We start from the raw sequence: 18,168 nt of genomic DNA, 5'->3' as shown, positions 1-18,168 counted from the left end.
TCCTGACCTCAGTGACCCCAACCCCACTTCCCCCTCCCTGAGGGTACAGTCATGGAGATACACTCTCCCCAGAGTTGCAGTCTCAATGATAGCCACTGCTACCTGTGGCACTGCTTATGTTGCTGAGCAGATTGTCATTTGATTGGGCTAGCCGACCTTGGGAATAGAGGAAGAGGGGGGCTGTGTGGAGCAGTCATTCTTAATTGGTCATTTAACTGGCCAGGAATATAGGATCATTGAAGGAGAGAATGAAAGAAGACAAGGGTCTCCTGAATCATAGAATTCCTACAATGCAGAAGGAGGCCATTCAGCCCATTGGGTCTACACCAACCACAATCCGACCCAGGCTCTATCCCCATAACCGTACTTATTTACCCTTTTAACCCCCTGACACTAAGGGGCAATTTAGCATGGCCAATCAACCTAATCCATACATCTTGGACTGTGGGAGGAAACCGGAGCACCCGGAGGAAATCCATGCAGAATGTGCAAACTCCACCAGACAGTGACCCAAGCTGGGAATCGATTCTGCGTCCCTGGTGCTATGAGGCAGCAGTGCTAACCTCTGTACCAACCTACTACCCTAAGCCTCCCTAGGTCTTACTCTAGTGCATTAATCTAGCCTATGGAGTCATTATGGCAGAGAAGGAAGTCATTTTGTAAATTGCATTAAAGCTGGCTCTCTGCAGAAGAACAAATCCACTCCACTCTCCTGCTCTATCTCTGGGGCACTGCACAAGTACTTGCCTGAGGTGCCCACTGTTTCAAATGACTGGTTCCATAATTCACATTTTCCGGGGAACCTGTGATGATACAGAGCCGTTAAGAAATATATTTATATCATGTTTCTTTGTAAGGGAATGTTTAAAATTCAGTTCTGCTTTTGCAGGGTGACAGTTTGTCTAGGAAAGCCTCTAAATTAGTAACGGAGATAACAAGATAAGTACTCATTTCAGACATGGAGGGGACGATTCTCCCAGCCTGCTGTGCTGCTCAAATGCATTTGTGTTTACTTAGTTTCCTCCAAGGATTTCAGAGTAGAGTTTTGATTAGATTTTGATTGCCAGGAACAGAGTCAGGTGGTTAATGGGAAGAACGAAGCTCACAGAAAAAAAAAGTTTCATTTTCATTTTAAAATACATGCAATTGCTGCCTGGACTGCATGAAAATAAACAGTATCTCTCTATTTCTCTCTCCAAAGGCTTTGTGCAAGTTCCAAACCTGGTAACTTAAGCAAATATGCCTGTGTTTTGCTGACTCATTTTAAAGAGTGGTTTGTATTTACCAGAGAAATATTGCTTGATTAGAACTCACAGCGATAGGTTAGCAATTAAGATTTGTGTCTAGTCATGTTCAAAAAAATTAAGCTAATTCATTTGTTATAATTAAATTGTGTTATTAAATAAAGTTCATTTTGATAAAAGCTTCCTAGTTTGGCAGTAGAATTGCCTCTGGAGTGAAACATCCTATCCTCACACTCATGCCAAAAGTGTAACATTGTTGGAATCTAGTCTAGCTTCACAATATACCTTGAGGTTTCTGATCTGATACCTAAATAGAGAGCACACGTACACACCATAAGGAAAGAACTTGCATTTATATTGTGTCTCAGAAAGTCCCAAAATGATGTGCAACGAATAGAATAAGTTTGAGTTGTATTTAATGTTACAGCAACCAACTTGCACATGACAAGTTCCCACAAACAGCAATGAGATCATTCGTATCTGGGTGCTGTTGGTTGGGGACTAAATATTGGCAATATGCAGGGAAGAAGTCTTCTTGTCTTCTTCAAATAGAAGTCAAGGTATACTTTGCACCCAACCCACAGGATCTCGGTGTAATATCTCAACCAAGAGATGGCACTTCTGATGGCGCAGCACTCTCTTAGTATTGCATTGAAGTGTCTTTTTGGATTATGTACTAGACTTCTCAAGAGACTTCAGGTCACATAAGAACATAAGAACATAAGAAATAGGAGCAGGAGTAGGCCATCTAGCCCTTCGAGCCTGCCCTGCCATTCAATAAGATCATGGCTGATCTGTCGTGGCTCAGTTCCACATTCCCGCCCTCTCCCCATAACCTTAATCCCCTCTCTTATCAAAAACCCATCAACCTGCTTCTTAAAAATATTTAGTGAGGTAGCCTCCATCACTTCAACGGGCAGAGAATTCCAGAGATTCACCACCCTCTGAGTGAAGAAATTCTTCCTCAACTCCGTTCTAAACCGCCCCCCCTTTATATTGAGGCTGTGCCCCCTAGTCCTACTGTCCTTTCTGAGCGGGAAGAGTCTCTCCACCTCTATCCTATCCATCCCATTCATCATCTTATACGTCTCAATGAGATCTCCCCTCATTCTTCTAAACTCTAATGAGTACAAGCCTAGTTTATTCAGCCTCTCCTCATAGGTCAACCCCGTCAACTCTGGCATCAGCCTAGTAAACCTCCTCTGCACTCCCTCCAAGGCCAAAATATCTTGTCACAACCTTCTAATTCAAGCACTTCTGCCTAGCTAAGGCTGTCAACTTGGAAAATTGGAAGCCAGCTTATCGAATTGATGCTGTTTCAGCTCCAAGTTTGGTATCTTTAATTTAAATGCTACAAATGCAATGGGCTAAATGGTCCCCTTCAATGCTACAGACTTTGATCGGTTAATGCTGGTAGTTAACAAAATAGGGTGGGATTTTACGGCCTCACTGGGGCTCGAGGTCAATGGAGATTTCCACTGTCGGACCCTCGCCCGCACCGATTCCGTGGCGGGCAGGGTGATCGAGTGGAAACCGATGGCTGGAAAAGCAAGGCTATTCATGGATTCCAGTCTCAACAACAGTAAGAGGTACCCAAGTATACACAGCTCTCTTTTCTGAGTTGGCATTCTTGATGCGAACAGTGTTTGATGGAAGGACTGCTCAGCAATTAGGAACAGGAACAGAGATTGCCCCTGGGTGGCTGTATCAGCACAAAAAGATCTCAGCAGTTTTATGTTCAAATTTCATTCAGAGTAAATCAGGTTTCTGCAATCTTTTGCATTAGTTTAAAAGCAGCCTACAAAAATGGCTCGAGGAAAGCAGAAAGATGGGGTGGGATTTTGCAGCCAGAAATTCCCGCCCAAGGTCAACAGATATTTTTGTTGTTGATCCCGTGTCCGCTCTGATTCCATGGCAGGTGAGGCAGTAGATGTCCAGCATTGGGGTGGGATTCTCCGGTCACACTCACCCCAAAACCAGAGAATCCTGCCCAAAGTCAATGGACCTTTGCATAGTCCACTTCCCTCTGCCCACTACGATTCCCATGACGGGCAGGACGGGAGAACTCCCCTCCATGTTGATAGGAATAAAGAAAGACATGGTATACTATGCTCCACCATCGTCATGGCTGTGTCTCACTCTGTGTCTCACTCACACACCATACATGAAATGGTCTTCTTGGCATCTTTGGCATGGCTACATTAGGCTGACAATCAAAATGAACAAATGCTCATTGCTGTTGTTATCAGGGAGGGAACATTCTCTAGCAAACACAAGAACAAGTCAGGCAACTTCTGATAAAGAAATAGGCTACTTACAGCTCTCCAACTGCATTATGCAGGTTTGTACATCCATCGGGAAATTCTTTAGGTCCATTGGGCATGAAAGAATTAAAGTCAATCTGAAAGATTAGATGAGTAATGAGTAATGAGCATTATTTCTTCGGCATAATGATTTCTCAAAATGAAATTATTTTGGCAAACAAATCAGTTTGAAATATTGGAATGTAAAAGATATAAATCTAATGAACAATAGCGTAATATTTCAATAGCACCGCCTAACGCATTTCACGACTTTCACACAATGTAATTTTTAGCCCATAGTTGGCTAGCTTTAAGAATTCATTATGGCACAGAGAGCTGCTCCTGCACATTAAAATAATATAATGCAGAATAACATAATTCATTTCCTAATGAATGATCTGGGTAAATGACACACGGTAAGAAAACGTACAATGAATACACTTCATGTTTAGGATTTGGTTTCAATACATTGCGGTCAAATTGAGTTTGATTGCGTAGGCAGATTTTGTTGCAATTAGGGGTATTGATTGAGATTGTTAAAGAGATCAGAACAGTACCTCAATGGAACACTTTGTGCACATATAACAGAAGAGTTCAGCACAGAAATTGACTTCCAGAAACCAAATAAATCCTTCACTCAAACTGCTTGTACTGTACCTCCTAGAGGTCAAAACTATAGCATTAATGGCGAACTGAAGCCATGCAAAGATCTGACTGTCTTGCATTTACAGGCACAGTTTTACTGGTTCACTTGTCTGCAAAGACATCCAATAAATCCTTTGCTTTTTAAGTGGCACCCATGTTTCAGGATATTGTTTTTTCAGAAGAGGTCTCTACGAGGTTGGGTTTTTTCTTCCTGGTGTAGGAATGACTAGGGATGAATAGGAATGACCTTAGCAGAGAGGGAAGGCGATGGCTGAGTGGTATCATCACTAAATTATTAATCCAGGAATTCAGCTAATGTTCTGAGGATCTGCATTTGAGTCCCACCACAGCAGATGGTGGAATTTACATTTAATTAAAAAATATCTGGAATTTAAGAACCTACTGATGACCATGAAAATATTGTTGATTGCCAGAAAAACCCACCTGGTTCACTAATGTCCTTTGGGGAAGGAAATCTGCCATCCTTGCCTGGTCTATATGTGACTCCAAAGCCACAGTCATGTGGTTGACTCTTAACTGCCTTCTGAAATGACCTAGCCAAGGAATGGGCAATAAATGTTGGCCAGCCAGCGACTTCCATGTCCCACGAATGAATAAAAAAAAATACAAGTAGAATAGATTTAAAGTGGGCGGATGAGAGATAAGGAAATATTAGTTCACTCAGTGTGGTTGGGGACTGGAACTCACTGGCTGGAAATCTCCGAACTTGTCTGTGTGTGCCCCGCTGCAGGTGAGAATGGAGAATTTGGCGTTCCAGCCAAAATTTCATTCACTTCCAGCGACACCAGAGAATCCCTGCTGCGGACAAGGACGGAGATTTATGGCGATTATCTGAGGGTGTGTTGGAGGCAGAAACTCTCATCACATTCCTCAGGCAATCTCTCGGGACCAAGGATGAATTTCTTTCACCCCGGGGCTGTGGGTCTGGCAGCTGACGAAAGAGTAAAAAAGCTGGACCTGCACACACTGCCATAGGCAAGGCAGGTGAGGCAAGTGAGGGGGATGCCTGGATTTTGTTACACTCCTTCTGCTGTTTGACCTCCACCAGGGCATGTCGGAGACTTTTGAAACGATTGGCACTTTTGCGGCTGCTTCCTCCTCAGTTTGGGTGGTAAGAGATTTCCGCAGATCTGTGGAGATGTTGCATATTTCAGAGTGACTTTGAGGACATCTCTGAAATGTTTCCTCTGCCCTGTTGGTAACTGCTTGCTGTGATGAAACTTAGAATAGAGAGCTTGTTTTGGGACTCTTATGTCAGGCAGGCAAACAATGCGAAACACCCACTGTTATTGATTAGCTGTACAAAATGCCTCAATAATGCAGTTTTTGGCCTGAGAATCATAGAACAGAATCATAGAATCCCTGCAGTACAGAAGGAGGCCATTTGGCCCATCGAACCTGCACCGACAACGATTCCACCCTATCCTGTAACATCACACATGTACCCTACTAATCCCCCCAAAACTGGAATTAATTTAGCATGTTCAATCAACCTAACCCACACATCTTTGGACTGTGGGAGGAAACCCATAAAGGCACGAGGAAAATGTGCAAATTCCACGTGGACAGTGACCCGGGGCCGAAATTGAACACAGGTCCCTGGGGCTGTGATGTGGCAATACTAACCATCGTGCCACCATACCACCCCAGAGGACACTGACATTGGTGCCTATCCTGCCATTGAATTTGCAGAGTTTAACAGAGGCTGGTGATATTTCTCCAGGGATTTAAAATGTCTGCTGAGTGTTACCCATGTGTCTTACACATACAGAAAGGCAGCTAACACTGTAGCCCTGTAGACCATGGGCTTGATGCTGGACATCAGGTCTTTGTCATCAAGCACACTTTTCCCCAGACAGTGATGCTGAATTTCGGTGTTGCGTCCTACCCTCGCTGCAAGGAGACTCCCAAGGGAAATGATCCAGGTTACCCAGTAGTTTGACTTGGATCTGTATAATCAGGGGCAGGGTTATGCAGTGGGAACAGGTGAGTAGAGGACCACTGTTTTCTGATGTTTAGCCTGAGGCCCAATATTTGATATGCTTCTGTAAAAGGGAGTACAGAAACTGCTGGGATTTTGAAGACTATTATAACAAAGTCGACTAGTTTAGAATAGGGATCATACTTTGCCTTCTATATACCATGAGGAATCACAGGTGCCTCACACAAACATATATATCATGTCTGCATAGACACAGATATAATCATTGGTAGACAGCTTTGAATAAATATTGTAGATTTGAAATGCATTTTCAAATGTCTTGTAAGCTTTGGCCAAGATGCAGCTCCCCTAAGGCATAATGGGAAATGAGCAGAATTAGACAGGTCACATTCTTTGGGAACAATAAGATATAGAATATATTCTCTATTATCGATAGGAGGCCCTGCAGCTGGAAACTATCAAGATTTTGAAATGAATGAAGATATTTAGCTTCAAGTTGCAGGGAATAGAAGTGTTCAGCTTCTACTGATAAGGGTTAACTGGCAGACAGAAGGAAATGACTCCTTCTCCATTCCCATGGTTTGCAGCTGGTGAGGGCAATCCTTGAACATAGCAGATTTGCATAGGTAAGGTTGATAGGCAATCGGGGGAAGAATTTCCAGGTCCAATTAACCAATGAATTCCCAATTCTGCTAGAAGGTAGAATATTAAAAGATGTGCGGGTTAGGTTGATTGGGTATGCTAAAATTGCCCCTTAGTGTCCTAAGATGTTTAAGTTAGAGGGAGTAATGGTAATAATGTGTAGGGATATGGGGGTAGTTCCTGGGTAGGATTGTGGTCGGTGCAGACTCGATGGGCCGAAGGGCCTCTTTCTGCACTGTGGGGTTCTATGATTCTATGATTATTGGCCAAGGTAAACAATGCGTATTAATGTAATTGGATCATTCAGTGTGGGTGACAGGTTGGGAGGGAGAAACAAAACCTTCAAGAAGGTTTATCTGTTTCACGCATGTACTGTAATGTCAGAGAGAAGCTGGATTCCTCTGGCTGTCTCTCTCCCAATGCATGTTGGTCAATAAAAAGTGTCTTTAACCGTTACTGTCTTTAGCAAGTCTTTGTATTTGCTGAATTCAGCTCAATACCAGAGGGAAGCCCCTTACAGCTTTGTGAAAACATGAAGAATAGTTTGGAGCTTGGCTTCTTAGCGTGAACATATGCAAGTGTCTTCAATGTGCTGCAGCTCGATGACAGAGGTTGGGGTGATCTTGGTTCCAGAATGGAGATAGTGTAGGTTGAATAGATTCCCATTCATCCTGGACAGTAGCTCCACTCTGGTGGAGATATTTATGAAGCTGGAATAGAGTGTTGTGGAGAATAAGATGAAAAGAATGTTGCTTGATCCCAGTTTGAATCTGTGGCAGATCTGTTGATAAGTTCACACTTGGTATGCCATGGTTCAAAAGGCGGAGGATGGTGAAGAATTTCTACAGGCAGCTAAGTGGGATCCGCAATCCGTCCCATTTGATAAAGTCAAGGGATTGTGTGAGGTCAAAGAAGGGCTTGAATAGAGGTTGCTCCTGTTTTCTGAATATTTCTTGCACTTGTCTTGCTTTGAAGATAATGCCCACATTGCCTCTTGATGGATTGAATTTGCATTTTGTCTCGCTTAAGAGCTCAGCAGCCATAGAGAGAAGGCAATTGATGAGCCTGAAAATATGAACACGGAATCTGGTCTTTCAGCGACCTTACACTGACCTTCTCTGTGACTGACGGACAGCAGCGATATTCTGCTATCATTACAGCAGTCACTATTGTCTCCTTTTTTGAAGACGGTTATGATTGCAGTGTCTCAGTAATCTCTTGCCATGCTCTCCTACTTCCTGATGAGGCAGATGAGGTCATGTATTGTTGTGAGCACTTCTCCATATTTTTAGATTTTTCCAGCCACCCAGGCTGCAATTGTCTCATCCTGCCCACCACAGGAATTGTAACAAGCGTGGGTGGACCATACAAATGGACATTGACCTCGGGTGGGATTTTCTGCACATGTGTGTGTGTGTGTGTGTACCTCTTTCTCTCTCTGCATCTCTCTCTTTCTGCATCTCTCTCTCTCTCTGCATGTGCGTGTGTGTGTGTGTGCATCTCTTTCTCTCTCTGCGTCTCTCTCTCTCTGCGTGTGTGTGTGTGTGTGTGTGTGTGTGTGTGTGTGTGTGTGTGTGTGTGTGTGTGTGTGTGTGTCTCTCTCTCTCTCTCTGTCTCTGTGCAAGTGCAGTCAGAACACCCCATCCTCTGCCTGTCTTAGTGGCGTTATTGGCTCTTAGCTGCCGGACGCCCCTTTTAACTCATGTCGGGCTGGGATTGTGCTGAGGTGGTGGTGGACAACAGACTGTGGAATGTGATCAAGGACACAGTGTTGAGGGCTGACTCCCAGTTGATGAGACCCTCAAAGTGCTCCTTACAACAAGCGCTGACTACCTCTCTGTGTCTGATCAGGGCCACTCTGTTCTTAGCTCTCAGTTGGATAAGATTCTGGGTCTGTGCCCTGCAAATGGTACTGAAGAATCAATGCATGTTGTAGCTATCAGGGAGTTGCTGTATTCCCACACATCATCGATTCTTAAATTTGCAGGTTTATTTTTGTGCTTCAGGCCCTCAATTATCTGCAGGCTTGCTTTCTTCCCATGAATTTTGGTGATGCTTTCAGTTAAAGAGACCTTGTGTTTGTGACTGAGAAGCTGCTGCATCTCCAGGTCATTCTCATGAATTCTCGGTGTTTCCTGATGGAGAAATGAACAGTTTCTTTGAAGGTGTTGATTATAGTGGGTGCAAAAGCAGACCAAGCACTGTGGATACTTTGTGGCTCCTATTTGTCGAGCCTCGCCAGATTATACACGAGACACAGTAGGAAAACACCATTCTTCATAGAAGAAATGGGTGCTGTTGGTTTTGGACCAGGTTGAACAGAAGATAGTATCCAGATTTAAACACACATGCACATTTGCACACAAATGCACACACACATAAGAACATAAGAAATAGGAGCAGGAGTAGGCCATCTTGCCCTTCGAGCCTGCCCCGCCATTCAATAAGATCATGGCTGATCTGAAGTGGATCAGTTCCACTTTCCCGCTTTCTCCCCATAACCCTTAATTCCCTTGTCTATCAGAAACCTATCTACCCGTGACTTAAATATATTTAGCGAGGTAGCCTCCACCACTTCAACGGGCAGAGAATTCCAGAGATTCACCACCCTTTGAGTGAAGAAGTTCCTCCTCAACTCCGATCTAAACTGCCCCCCCCCTTATCTTGAGGCTGTGCCCTCAAGTCCTGCAAACACACACACACACACACACACACACACACACACACACACACACACACACACACACACACACACACACACACACACACACACACACACGTACCAGACAGCCTCTACCCCCAAATCTATGTCCTCTCCTCTCCGTGGCCCCAGTATCCCTCCACTCTGTGGCCCTGCCAGCCTCACGTCAGATTTAAAAGGCACTTGGATGTCTACATGGAGATACGGGTCTGGTGGAGGAAGATGGGCTTGGATTGGGCCGAGTGGCCTCCACATTTAAATTTTTGATGAGTTCAATACCCCTAAAGTCAGTTACAGCTATGTATGGGTGACGCAGTTGTTAGCACTGCCGCTTCACAGCGCCAGGGACCTGGGTTCGATTCCTGGTTTGGGTCACTGTCTGTCTGGAGTCTGCACGTTCTCCCTGGTTCTGCAAGAGTTTGCTCCGGGTGCTCCGGCTTCCTCCCACAGTCCAAAAGATGTGTTGGTTAGGTGCATTGGCCACGGTAAATTCTCCCTCAGTGTACCCATACAGGCACTGGAGTGTTGCAACTAAGGGGATTTCACCGTAACGTCATTGCAGTGTTAATGTAAGCCTATTTCTGACACTAATAAATGAACTTTAAAAGATCACAGTATTTCAAACACAAGCTACATGGAGTGCATATCTATAATGCAGGTTTTTAAAAATATCGGTAGCTGGTTCTTTCCCTTAAACTGACTGTGGACCCAGACTGAATTAATCACCGTGATGAGTTTTCACAAACTAGGGCCATTCGCAGCCCTCAAGAGATTCTTAGAGTTATTTTTCGCTGGTAAAAGGAGGCTAGCATATTAAAATCTTTGAAAGATTCGAATAGATTAAGGTTACTAAGAAAGTGACTACGGTACACCAAATGCAATTGCCAAATATTTCTTTATCACTTTTTTTCCAAGCCATTTGCAGAGATTTAAAATCACTGTCTAGACGCTCTTACTCAAAATGTTCATTTTCTTCTGATTAATGAATTTGCAGCCGCAGTGATAAAGCTGTGTTGAGTTACAACTCTTACATACATCAAATGAACACATTTTAATGTGGAGAAATAACAAAAACAATTGCATTCTAAAACAGATTTTCAGTTTGTGATTACATGAATAAATGTGAGCAGAAATCAGAAGTTCCTCAAACCAAGTTGGTAAAGTGGTATAACTTTAAATGCAGTTTATGCCACCATGCCCCTACACAAGACTCGAACCTCTAGACACTGGAGAAGGAGGGAAAAGAGGTCAGGGTGTACCTCTTTTGGTATACCATTTATCTCATCCCATCCTGGAGGACTCTTGAAGCTTTGAAGGGGCAATGAGTACTTGACTTGATTTGATTTATTATTGTTGCATGTATTAATGTACAGTGAAATGTGTTGTTTTTTGCGCATTATACAGACAAAGTATTCCATACCGTTCATAGAGTACATAGGGAAGAAGGTAAAAAGAGAGTGCAGAATGTAATGTCACAGTCATAGCTAGGGTGTAGAGAAAGCTCAACTTAATACAAGGTCCATACAAACAGTGACCCGAGGCCAGAACTGATTCTGGGTTCCTGGAGCTGTGAGGCAGTAGTGCTAACCACTGTGCCCCTGTGCCACCCAAGGAGAGAGTGTTACAGTCATAGCTAGGGTGTAGAGAAAGATCAACCTAATGTGAGGTAAGTCCATTCAAAAGTCTGATGGCAGCAGGGAAGAAGCTGCTCTTGAGTCAGTTGGTACATATTCTCAGACTTTTGTACTTTTTCCTCAACGGACGAAGGTGGAAGAAAGTATATCCAGGGTGCATGAGGCCCTTGATTATGCTGGCTGCTTTGCCGAGGCAGTGGGATGCGTAGACAGTCAATGGATGGGAGGCTCATTTACATGATGGATTGGGCTACATTCATGACCTTCTGTTGTTCCTTGTGGTCTTGGGCAGAACAGGAGCCATACCAAGCTGTGATACAACCAGAAAGAATGCTTTGTATGGTGCATCTGTCAAAATTGTGAGAGTTTGAAGAGGGTTCAGAAATATTATGAATGATTCCGAGGAGCATTCTAATGATGCTCAGCAAAGCGTGTTGGAAGACCATCAATCAGACAGTGAGAATGAGCTTATCCTTGAACTGTTCTATTTTGTCTTTCTTAACCATTGGCCAGGTAGACAGCCTGTTCCCACGTAGCTGTCAATATCCCTTGTATTCAACTATCAAGAGGTACCAACCAGGGAGTGCTGCGGCATGCATCACCCCTCCAATGTTCCCTGTGCTAAGAAGAGATGTTGCTATCTCTTCTCCTGCAGCTTCTCAATAGGCACGATTCAAATTGGAAACTCAACAGAGCAGGACTGGAGCTGGTGCGCTTGGCCACTCCCCTATAGCCCTTTAAGCATAAGTGCTCTGATGATCAAAACCATTATGCCAACATTCTTGAAGCCTTATAGATAGGGATGACTCACCAGCAAGAGGCAGAGCTTAATTCAAGCAGAAGATGCAAAGATCCCATCCCCACCTCTGTTCAACTGACTAAAATACAGCAAACAAAGAATCAAGAACTAACCATTCAGCCTCTGGCGCCCATTCTGTCATTCAATTGGTTGTGGCTGCTCTGCGTGTGAAGTCATAGAATTATAACAACATAGAAACTGGAAGCAGGAGTAGGCCATCCGGTCCTTTGAACCTGCACACCTTTCATCTTGGTCATTTCTGATCATCGAATTCAAAATCCTGATTCCTCCCCTTCCTACCATATCCCTTGATCCCTTTAGCCCCAAGAGCTACATCTAATTTCTTCTTGCAAGTTTTTTACACAGTGGATGCCTGGAACTCGCTGTCAGGTGAGGTAGTGGAAGCAGATACGATAGTGACTTTTAAGGGGCATCTGGACAAATACATGAATAGGATGGGAAGAGAGGGATATGGTCCCCAGAAGGGTAGGAGGTTTTAGTTCAGTCAGGCGGTATAGTTGGTGCAGACTTGGAAGGCCGAAGGCCTTGTTCCTGTGCTGTAATTTTCTTTGTTCATTATTCCTCTTTGTTCTTTGAAACCAGATAACATTTTGGCCTCAACTACATTCTGTGCTAGTGAATTCCACACATTCACCGCCCTCTGGGTGAAGAAGTTTCTCCTCACCTCATTTCTAAATGGTTATCCTCTAACTATGACCTCTAGTTCTGGACTCCTGCACCATTGGGAACATTCTTTCTGAATCTACCCTGTCTAATCCTGTAAGAATTTTTTTTAGTTTCTATGGGATCCCCTCTCACTTTCTTAAACTCCAGTGAATATAATCCTAACCAACTTAGTCTCTCCTCATTTGACAGACCTGCCATGCCAGGATACATCCTAGTAAACCTTCAATGTACTCCCTCACGGACATCCTTCCTCAGATAAGGACTACCAAAACTGCACACAGTACTCCAGGTATGGACGTAATATCTTTGTCATCTTTAGTACTTTTGCTTAAGATTGACCATGACAGGGTATTGCACACAGGGATCACTCACACTTATAATTCTTGATGGAACTTACAGATATTGGTAGAAAAGCATTATATAACATGCAAAGTATTATCTAATTTGAACTGAAAATGAACCACCTTTGAAGGCAGTCTGGTGGGGGAAGATGGTGGTTTAATAGTAACACCACTGGACCTGTATTCAGGCATTCAGGCTTCAGAGATATCTGTTCAAATCCCATCACAACAGCTTGTGAAATTTAAATTGAATTGATTTTTGAAAAAAATTCAAATTGAAAAGCAACGAAATTGTCAGTAACGGTGACGAAGAAACCATTATTGATTGTCTTAAAACCTCATTTGGTTCTCTAATGTCCTTTAGAGAAGGAAATTAGTTGTGCAGATAAATTAGTTACCCTGATAGGTGTAAAGGGGTATGTTATAATTGGGATTACGGAGGCATGGCTCCACGGTGACCAAGGATGGGAACTAAACGTGGAGGACTATTCAGTGTCTAGGAAGGACAGACAGAAACAAAAATGTGGTGGAGTTGCATTGTTGATCAAAGAAGATATTGATACAATATTGAAGAAAGATATTAGCAGAGACAATTTGGAACTTGTATGGGTCAAGTTAAGAAACATCAAGGGGAAGCTACTTGCAAGGGGCTGGTATACAGGCCACCAAACTATAGCGGTAATGTTGGAAATAGCATTAGACAATGAATCAGACATACATGTGACAAAGGAATAACTGTGATTATGGGTGACTTTAACACTGCATGCGATTGTAAATTAGTCACAATGCAATACAGGAGGAATTTCTTGAATGTATATGGTAAGGTGTTCTGGACCAGTCTGTTGAGGAGCCAACAAGGAAACAGGTCATCTTGCATTGGGTATTGTGCAATGAGAAAGGCTTCATTGTGAGAGAACCCTTGGGGATGAGTGATCATGATATGATAGAATTGTTTATCAAGAGGATAGTGAGGTAATTGATTCTATGACCAGGGTCCTGAATCTCAATAAAGGTAACTATGATGGTAAGAGGCATGAGTTGGCTATGATGAACTGGGAAACAGTACTGAAAGGAAGGACAGTTAACACACAATGGTAGGCATTTAAGGAATGATTATATAAACTCCAAAAGTTATTTATTTCTTTTTGGCATACAAGTGGCAAGGGGACTGTGGATAAACCATGAGTTGCCATGGAAATTAGAAATAGTATTAGATTCAGAGAAGAAACATACAAATTGACCAGAAAAAGCAATAGGCCCAGGGATTGAGATCAGTTTAAAATTTAGCAAAGGTTACCAAGAGATTGATTAAGAAAGGGAAAATAGAATATGAAAATAAGCTAGCGGGCAGCATAAAGTTTAAGAGTAAAAGTTTCTCCAGCTATGTAAAGAGAATAAGATTGACAAAAATGAATGTAAGCCCCTTACAGTCAAAAATGGGAGAATTCGTAATGGGGAATAAAGAAATGGCTAAGAAACTAAATTTGTACTTTTCTTCTATCTTTACAAAGGAAGATATGAATAATGTACCAGAGGTTCTGAGAAACACAAGTTTTAGTCAGGAGCTGAAAGAAATCAGTATTATCAGAAAAATGGTTTTGAGGAAATTAATGGGATTGAAGGCGAATAAATTTCTAGACCTGATAATTTTAGAATCATAGAATCCCTATAGTGAGAACGAGGCCATTCAACCCATTGAGTCTGCACCAAACACAATCCCACCGAGGCCCTGTAACCCCAGATATTTACCCTGCTAATCCCCCTGATATTCAGGTCAATTTAGCATGATCAATCCACTTAACCTGCACATCTCGAAGGCTCGAAGGGCTGGATGGCCTACTCCTGCTCCTATTTCTTATGTTCTTATGTTCTTATCTTTATACTGTGGGAGGCACCCGGAAGAAACCCACGCAGGCACAGGGAGAATGTGCAAACTCCACACAGATAGTGACCTGAGGCCAGAATTGAACTGGGTCCCTGGTGTTATGAGGTAGCAGTGCTAACCACTGTGTCTGTGCCACCCACCTTCATCCCAGAGTACTTAAGGAAGTGGCCCTAGCAATAGTACATCAATTACTGGTCATTTTCCAAAATTCTTTGGACTGGTTCCTGCAGAATGGAGGGTAGCTAATGTAAGCCCACTATTCAGAAATGAAGCTATAGAGAAAACAGGGTATTATAGACCAGTGAACCTCATGTTGGTACTGGGGGAAGTTGCTAGATTATCACGGATTTTACAGCACAGCATTTGGAAGGCAGTGATATAATCAGGCAAAGTCAGCATGGATTTACGAAAGGAAAATCATGCTTGACATGTATATTGGAATTCCTTGAGGATATAACTAGCAGAGTTGACCAGGGAGAACTGGTGGATGTGGATTATTTAGATTTTAAGATGGCTTTTGGCAAGATCTCACAGAGCAGATTATTACATAAAGTTAAAGCAAATGAGATTGTGGTAGTGTCTTGAGATGGATAGAGAGCTCGTTAGCAGACAGGAAGCAGAGTTGGATTAAGTGGGTCTTTTTACGATTGGCAGGCGGTGACTAATGGGGTACCACAGAGATTTGTGCTCGGACCCCCATTGTTCACATCATGGATGGGTGGGGGGCAATTTTCCTAGCCCTCTGCAGGTTCCCCGCTGGGAACCATAGCCTCCGTGTATCTCCAGGCCCTGGATTTCCGGCAGCATCAGCATTGTGTCGGGAACTGACGGAGAGCTGATTTAAATATGCTGATCACCATCCCAATCTTATTAGCGGATCCGAAACTGACCTTTCACGCTCGGTAGCCTCTCTCCCCAAGGTCATAATGAATGGCAGAGCAGTCTCGAAGGGTCGAATGGCTTACTCCTGCTTCTCTTTTCCACGTATATTCCTATGAATGTAAATCCGCCATCCTTATCTGGTCAGGCCTATATGTGACTCCAAAGTCTCAGTAACGCGATTGACTCTGAAATCACCCAGCCAGCCTCTCAGTTCAAGGGTAATTAGGAATGGGGAACAGATGCTGAGAGACAGCGACACCCACATCCCATGAAAATAGCAGTGAATCAATTAACCCCTCACTTATTGGAACCAAGACTCTTAATCTCAGTCCTGTCTAGTCTGACGCTCATGGTAAGAGAGCGGTTGGTGGTTCGTCCGTCGTCATCGATGAGGACCTCAACACTATTAGCCATTTGACACTGATGATGATGGTGTCAAAACTAGCGCTTGATTTGGATTAAAGTGAGGGAGAGTTGCGCAGCGTCAGCCTCACTCTCTTCCCAATTCCCATCTAGATCCAGTGGCAAGACAAGAGTCAAGATGGCTGGAGGTGGCAAGACGTCTTCTGTGTCTTGTCTTGCTCTTCGCGTTCCATGACGCTTGCAGAGACCGCCTTCTTGACCGTTTGGCCTTCCATTGGTCTCTTCCTCTCAATCTGCCGGACTCTGTCTTCACGTGCTGGGATAGGCATCTCCCTATCTCACCGAGGGTTGAGACCCGTCGGCTACCCTCACCTGGTTTAGCCGGCTTGTCGAGGCCGTTGCCCGGTGTGTGGCCGCTGTCGCATGCAAACAGCTACGGGGAGCCGCAGGTGAGAGCTGAGTGCCGGGTGGGGACAAAGGATGGACGAACCGCCCTGAAAGGATGCGACATGTTCCCCCACCAAAGGTATTAGAGAGCGGTATGTGGTAAGTGAATGGTTCTGAATTTTGTTCTAAAAGTTGCTCACTCACTGCTAAACTTTGATATCTAACACATTCTCCCTCTCTTCGGTTCTGACTCAGAGTGAAAAGAACTCAAAACAATTCTCTTTTCTCTTTTAACTGGTGCTGTTTTGCTGTTTTTCCAATATCCTCTGTTCTTGGTTCAGATTCCAGCATCCGCAGTATTTTGCTTATTTTTAATCAGTGCCATCAAATCACTCTTTGATTTGCTATGAAAGGACCACCTCTTGATTCTATGGGTTTTACAGATTTTGTGTTGCATACCACGCAGGAGGAAGCCCATTGCGTCTGCACCAGCCACAATCCCACCCAGACCCCATCCCCACAATCCTATGAGTTTACCCTGGTTAGTCCCCCTGACACTGAGGGGCAATTTAGCACAGCCAATCCACCTAACCCACACACCTTTGGACTGTAGGAGGAAACCCACACAGACACGGGAAGAATGTGCAAACTCCACACAGACAATGACCCAAGCTGGGAATTGAACCCAGGTCTTTGGCGCTGTGAGGCTGCTGTGCCACCATGCCACCCCATGCCACATCCTTGGGCAAGGCTGAGCTAATCCAAGAGGCAGCATGTCTTTCCCTCCCTTCAAAACAAACCACAAGCGCAGCGTGATGTCTCCGATGGTTGTGCTCGTTGTGATCTGCAAGTTAAAAGCTGAATTCTGTAACCTGTCAGTCACATTGGGCTAAAAAGCTTCCAAGGTTGTCAGGTGGTTGTCAGGTAGATGGGGGTTGCACGCCAGCAACATGTTCAGAGCAGGAGGTTAATATGAATCAGAGCGAACCACTTACATGGCTACATGCAGAAATCTAAACCGCCAGACTGATGGTAATCACAGAGCAAAATGTAGCTCAGATCATCCCACATTCCCAGCCACAATCTAGTATCTTCCTCCCATATCCTCGTCCCTCTCATTGCAAATTGCTTCCCGCTCTGAAGTGTCTCCAGCTGGTGAGAGCCTTTTGAAGCAATCACTACCCTGCTGCTTAATATCTCCTTCCCATCTTTGCTGCTATCGATTGACGGTTAAGCTTTGTACTGGACCAGTTGTCCACCCACCAGGTTTTCGGTTATTGTGTTTGCTGAGATTCAGCAATTCACTCCCATCACCTGCTTCATGACCCACTGTGCAATAAAGCTTTAAAGTTCATTTATTAGTGTCACGAGTTGGCTTACATTAACACCGCAATGAAATTACTGTGAAAATCTCTTAGTCGCCACACTCCAGCGCCCGTTCGGACATACTGAGGGAGAATTTAGGCGGCCAACTTACCTAACCAGCATGTCTTTCGGACCATGGGAGGAAACCGGAGCACCTGGAAGAAACCCACGCAGACATGGGGAGAATGTACAAACTCCGCACAGACAGTGACCCAAGCTGGGAATCAAACCCAGATCCCTGGCACTGTGAGGCAGCAGTGCTAACCACTTTGTCACCGTGCCACTCCAATAGGGGTGTCTTTAGGATTCACTATTTCATTCACTTTC

General features: G+C 44.0%; 1 protein-coding gene across 2 annotated transcripts in view; it reads right to left on the bottom strand.

The window, feature by feature from the left end:
* Positions 1 to 18,168, bottom strand: part of glra3 (glycine receptor, alpha 3) — a 224,254-nt gene that overhangs the window by 83,458 nt on the left and 122,628 nt on the right. For both annotated transcript variants that reach the window (XM_080189748.1, XM_080189749.1), the window contains exon 5: positions 3,563 to 3,645. In XM_080189748.1, the coding sequence (XP_080045874.1) occupies positions 3,563 to 3,645 (83 nt within the window). The remainder of the gene's footprint in view (positions 1 to 3,562; positions 3,646 to 18,168) is intronic.

Source organism: Carcharhinus amblyrhynchos, chromosome 5 (assembly GCF_965287045.1).
Source record: "Carcharhinus amblyrhynchos chromosome 5, sCarAmb.v2.hapA, whole genome shotgun sequence".
In the NCBI taxonomy this organism is placed as follows: domain Eukaryota; kingdom Metazoa; phylum Chordata; class Chondrichthyes; order Carcharhiniformes; family Carcharhinidae; genus Carcharhinus; species Carcharhinus amblyrhynchos.
The sequence above is the reverse complement of the archived record's forward strand: the minus strand, read 5'-3'. Positions and strand labels throughout refer to the sequence as shown.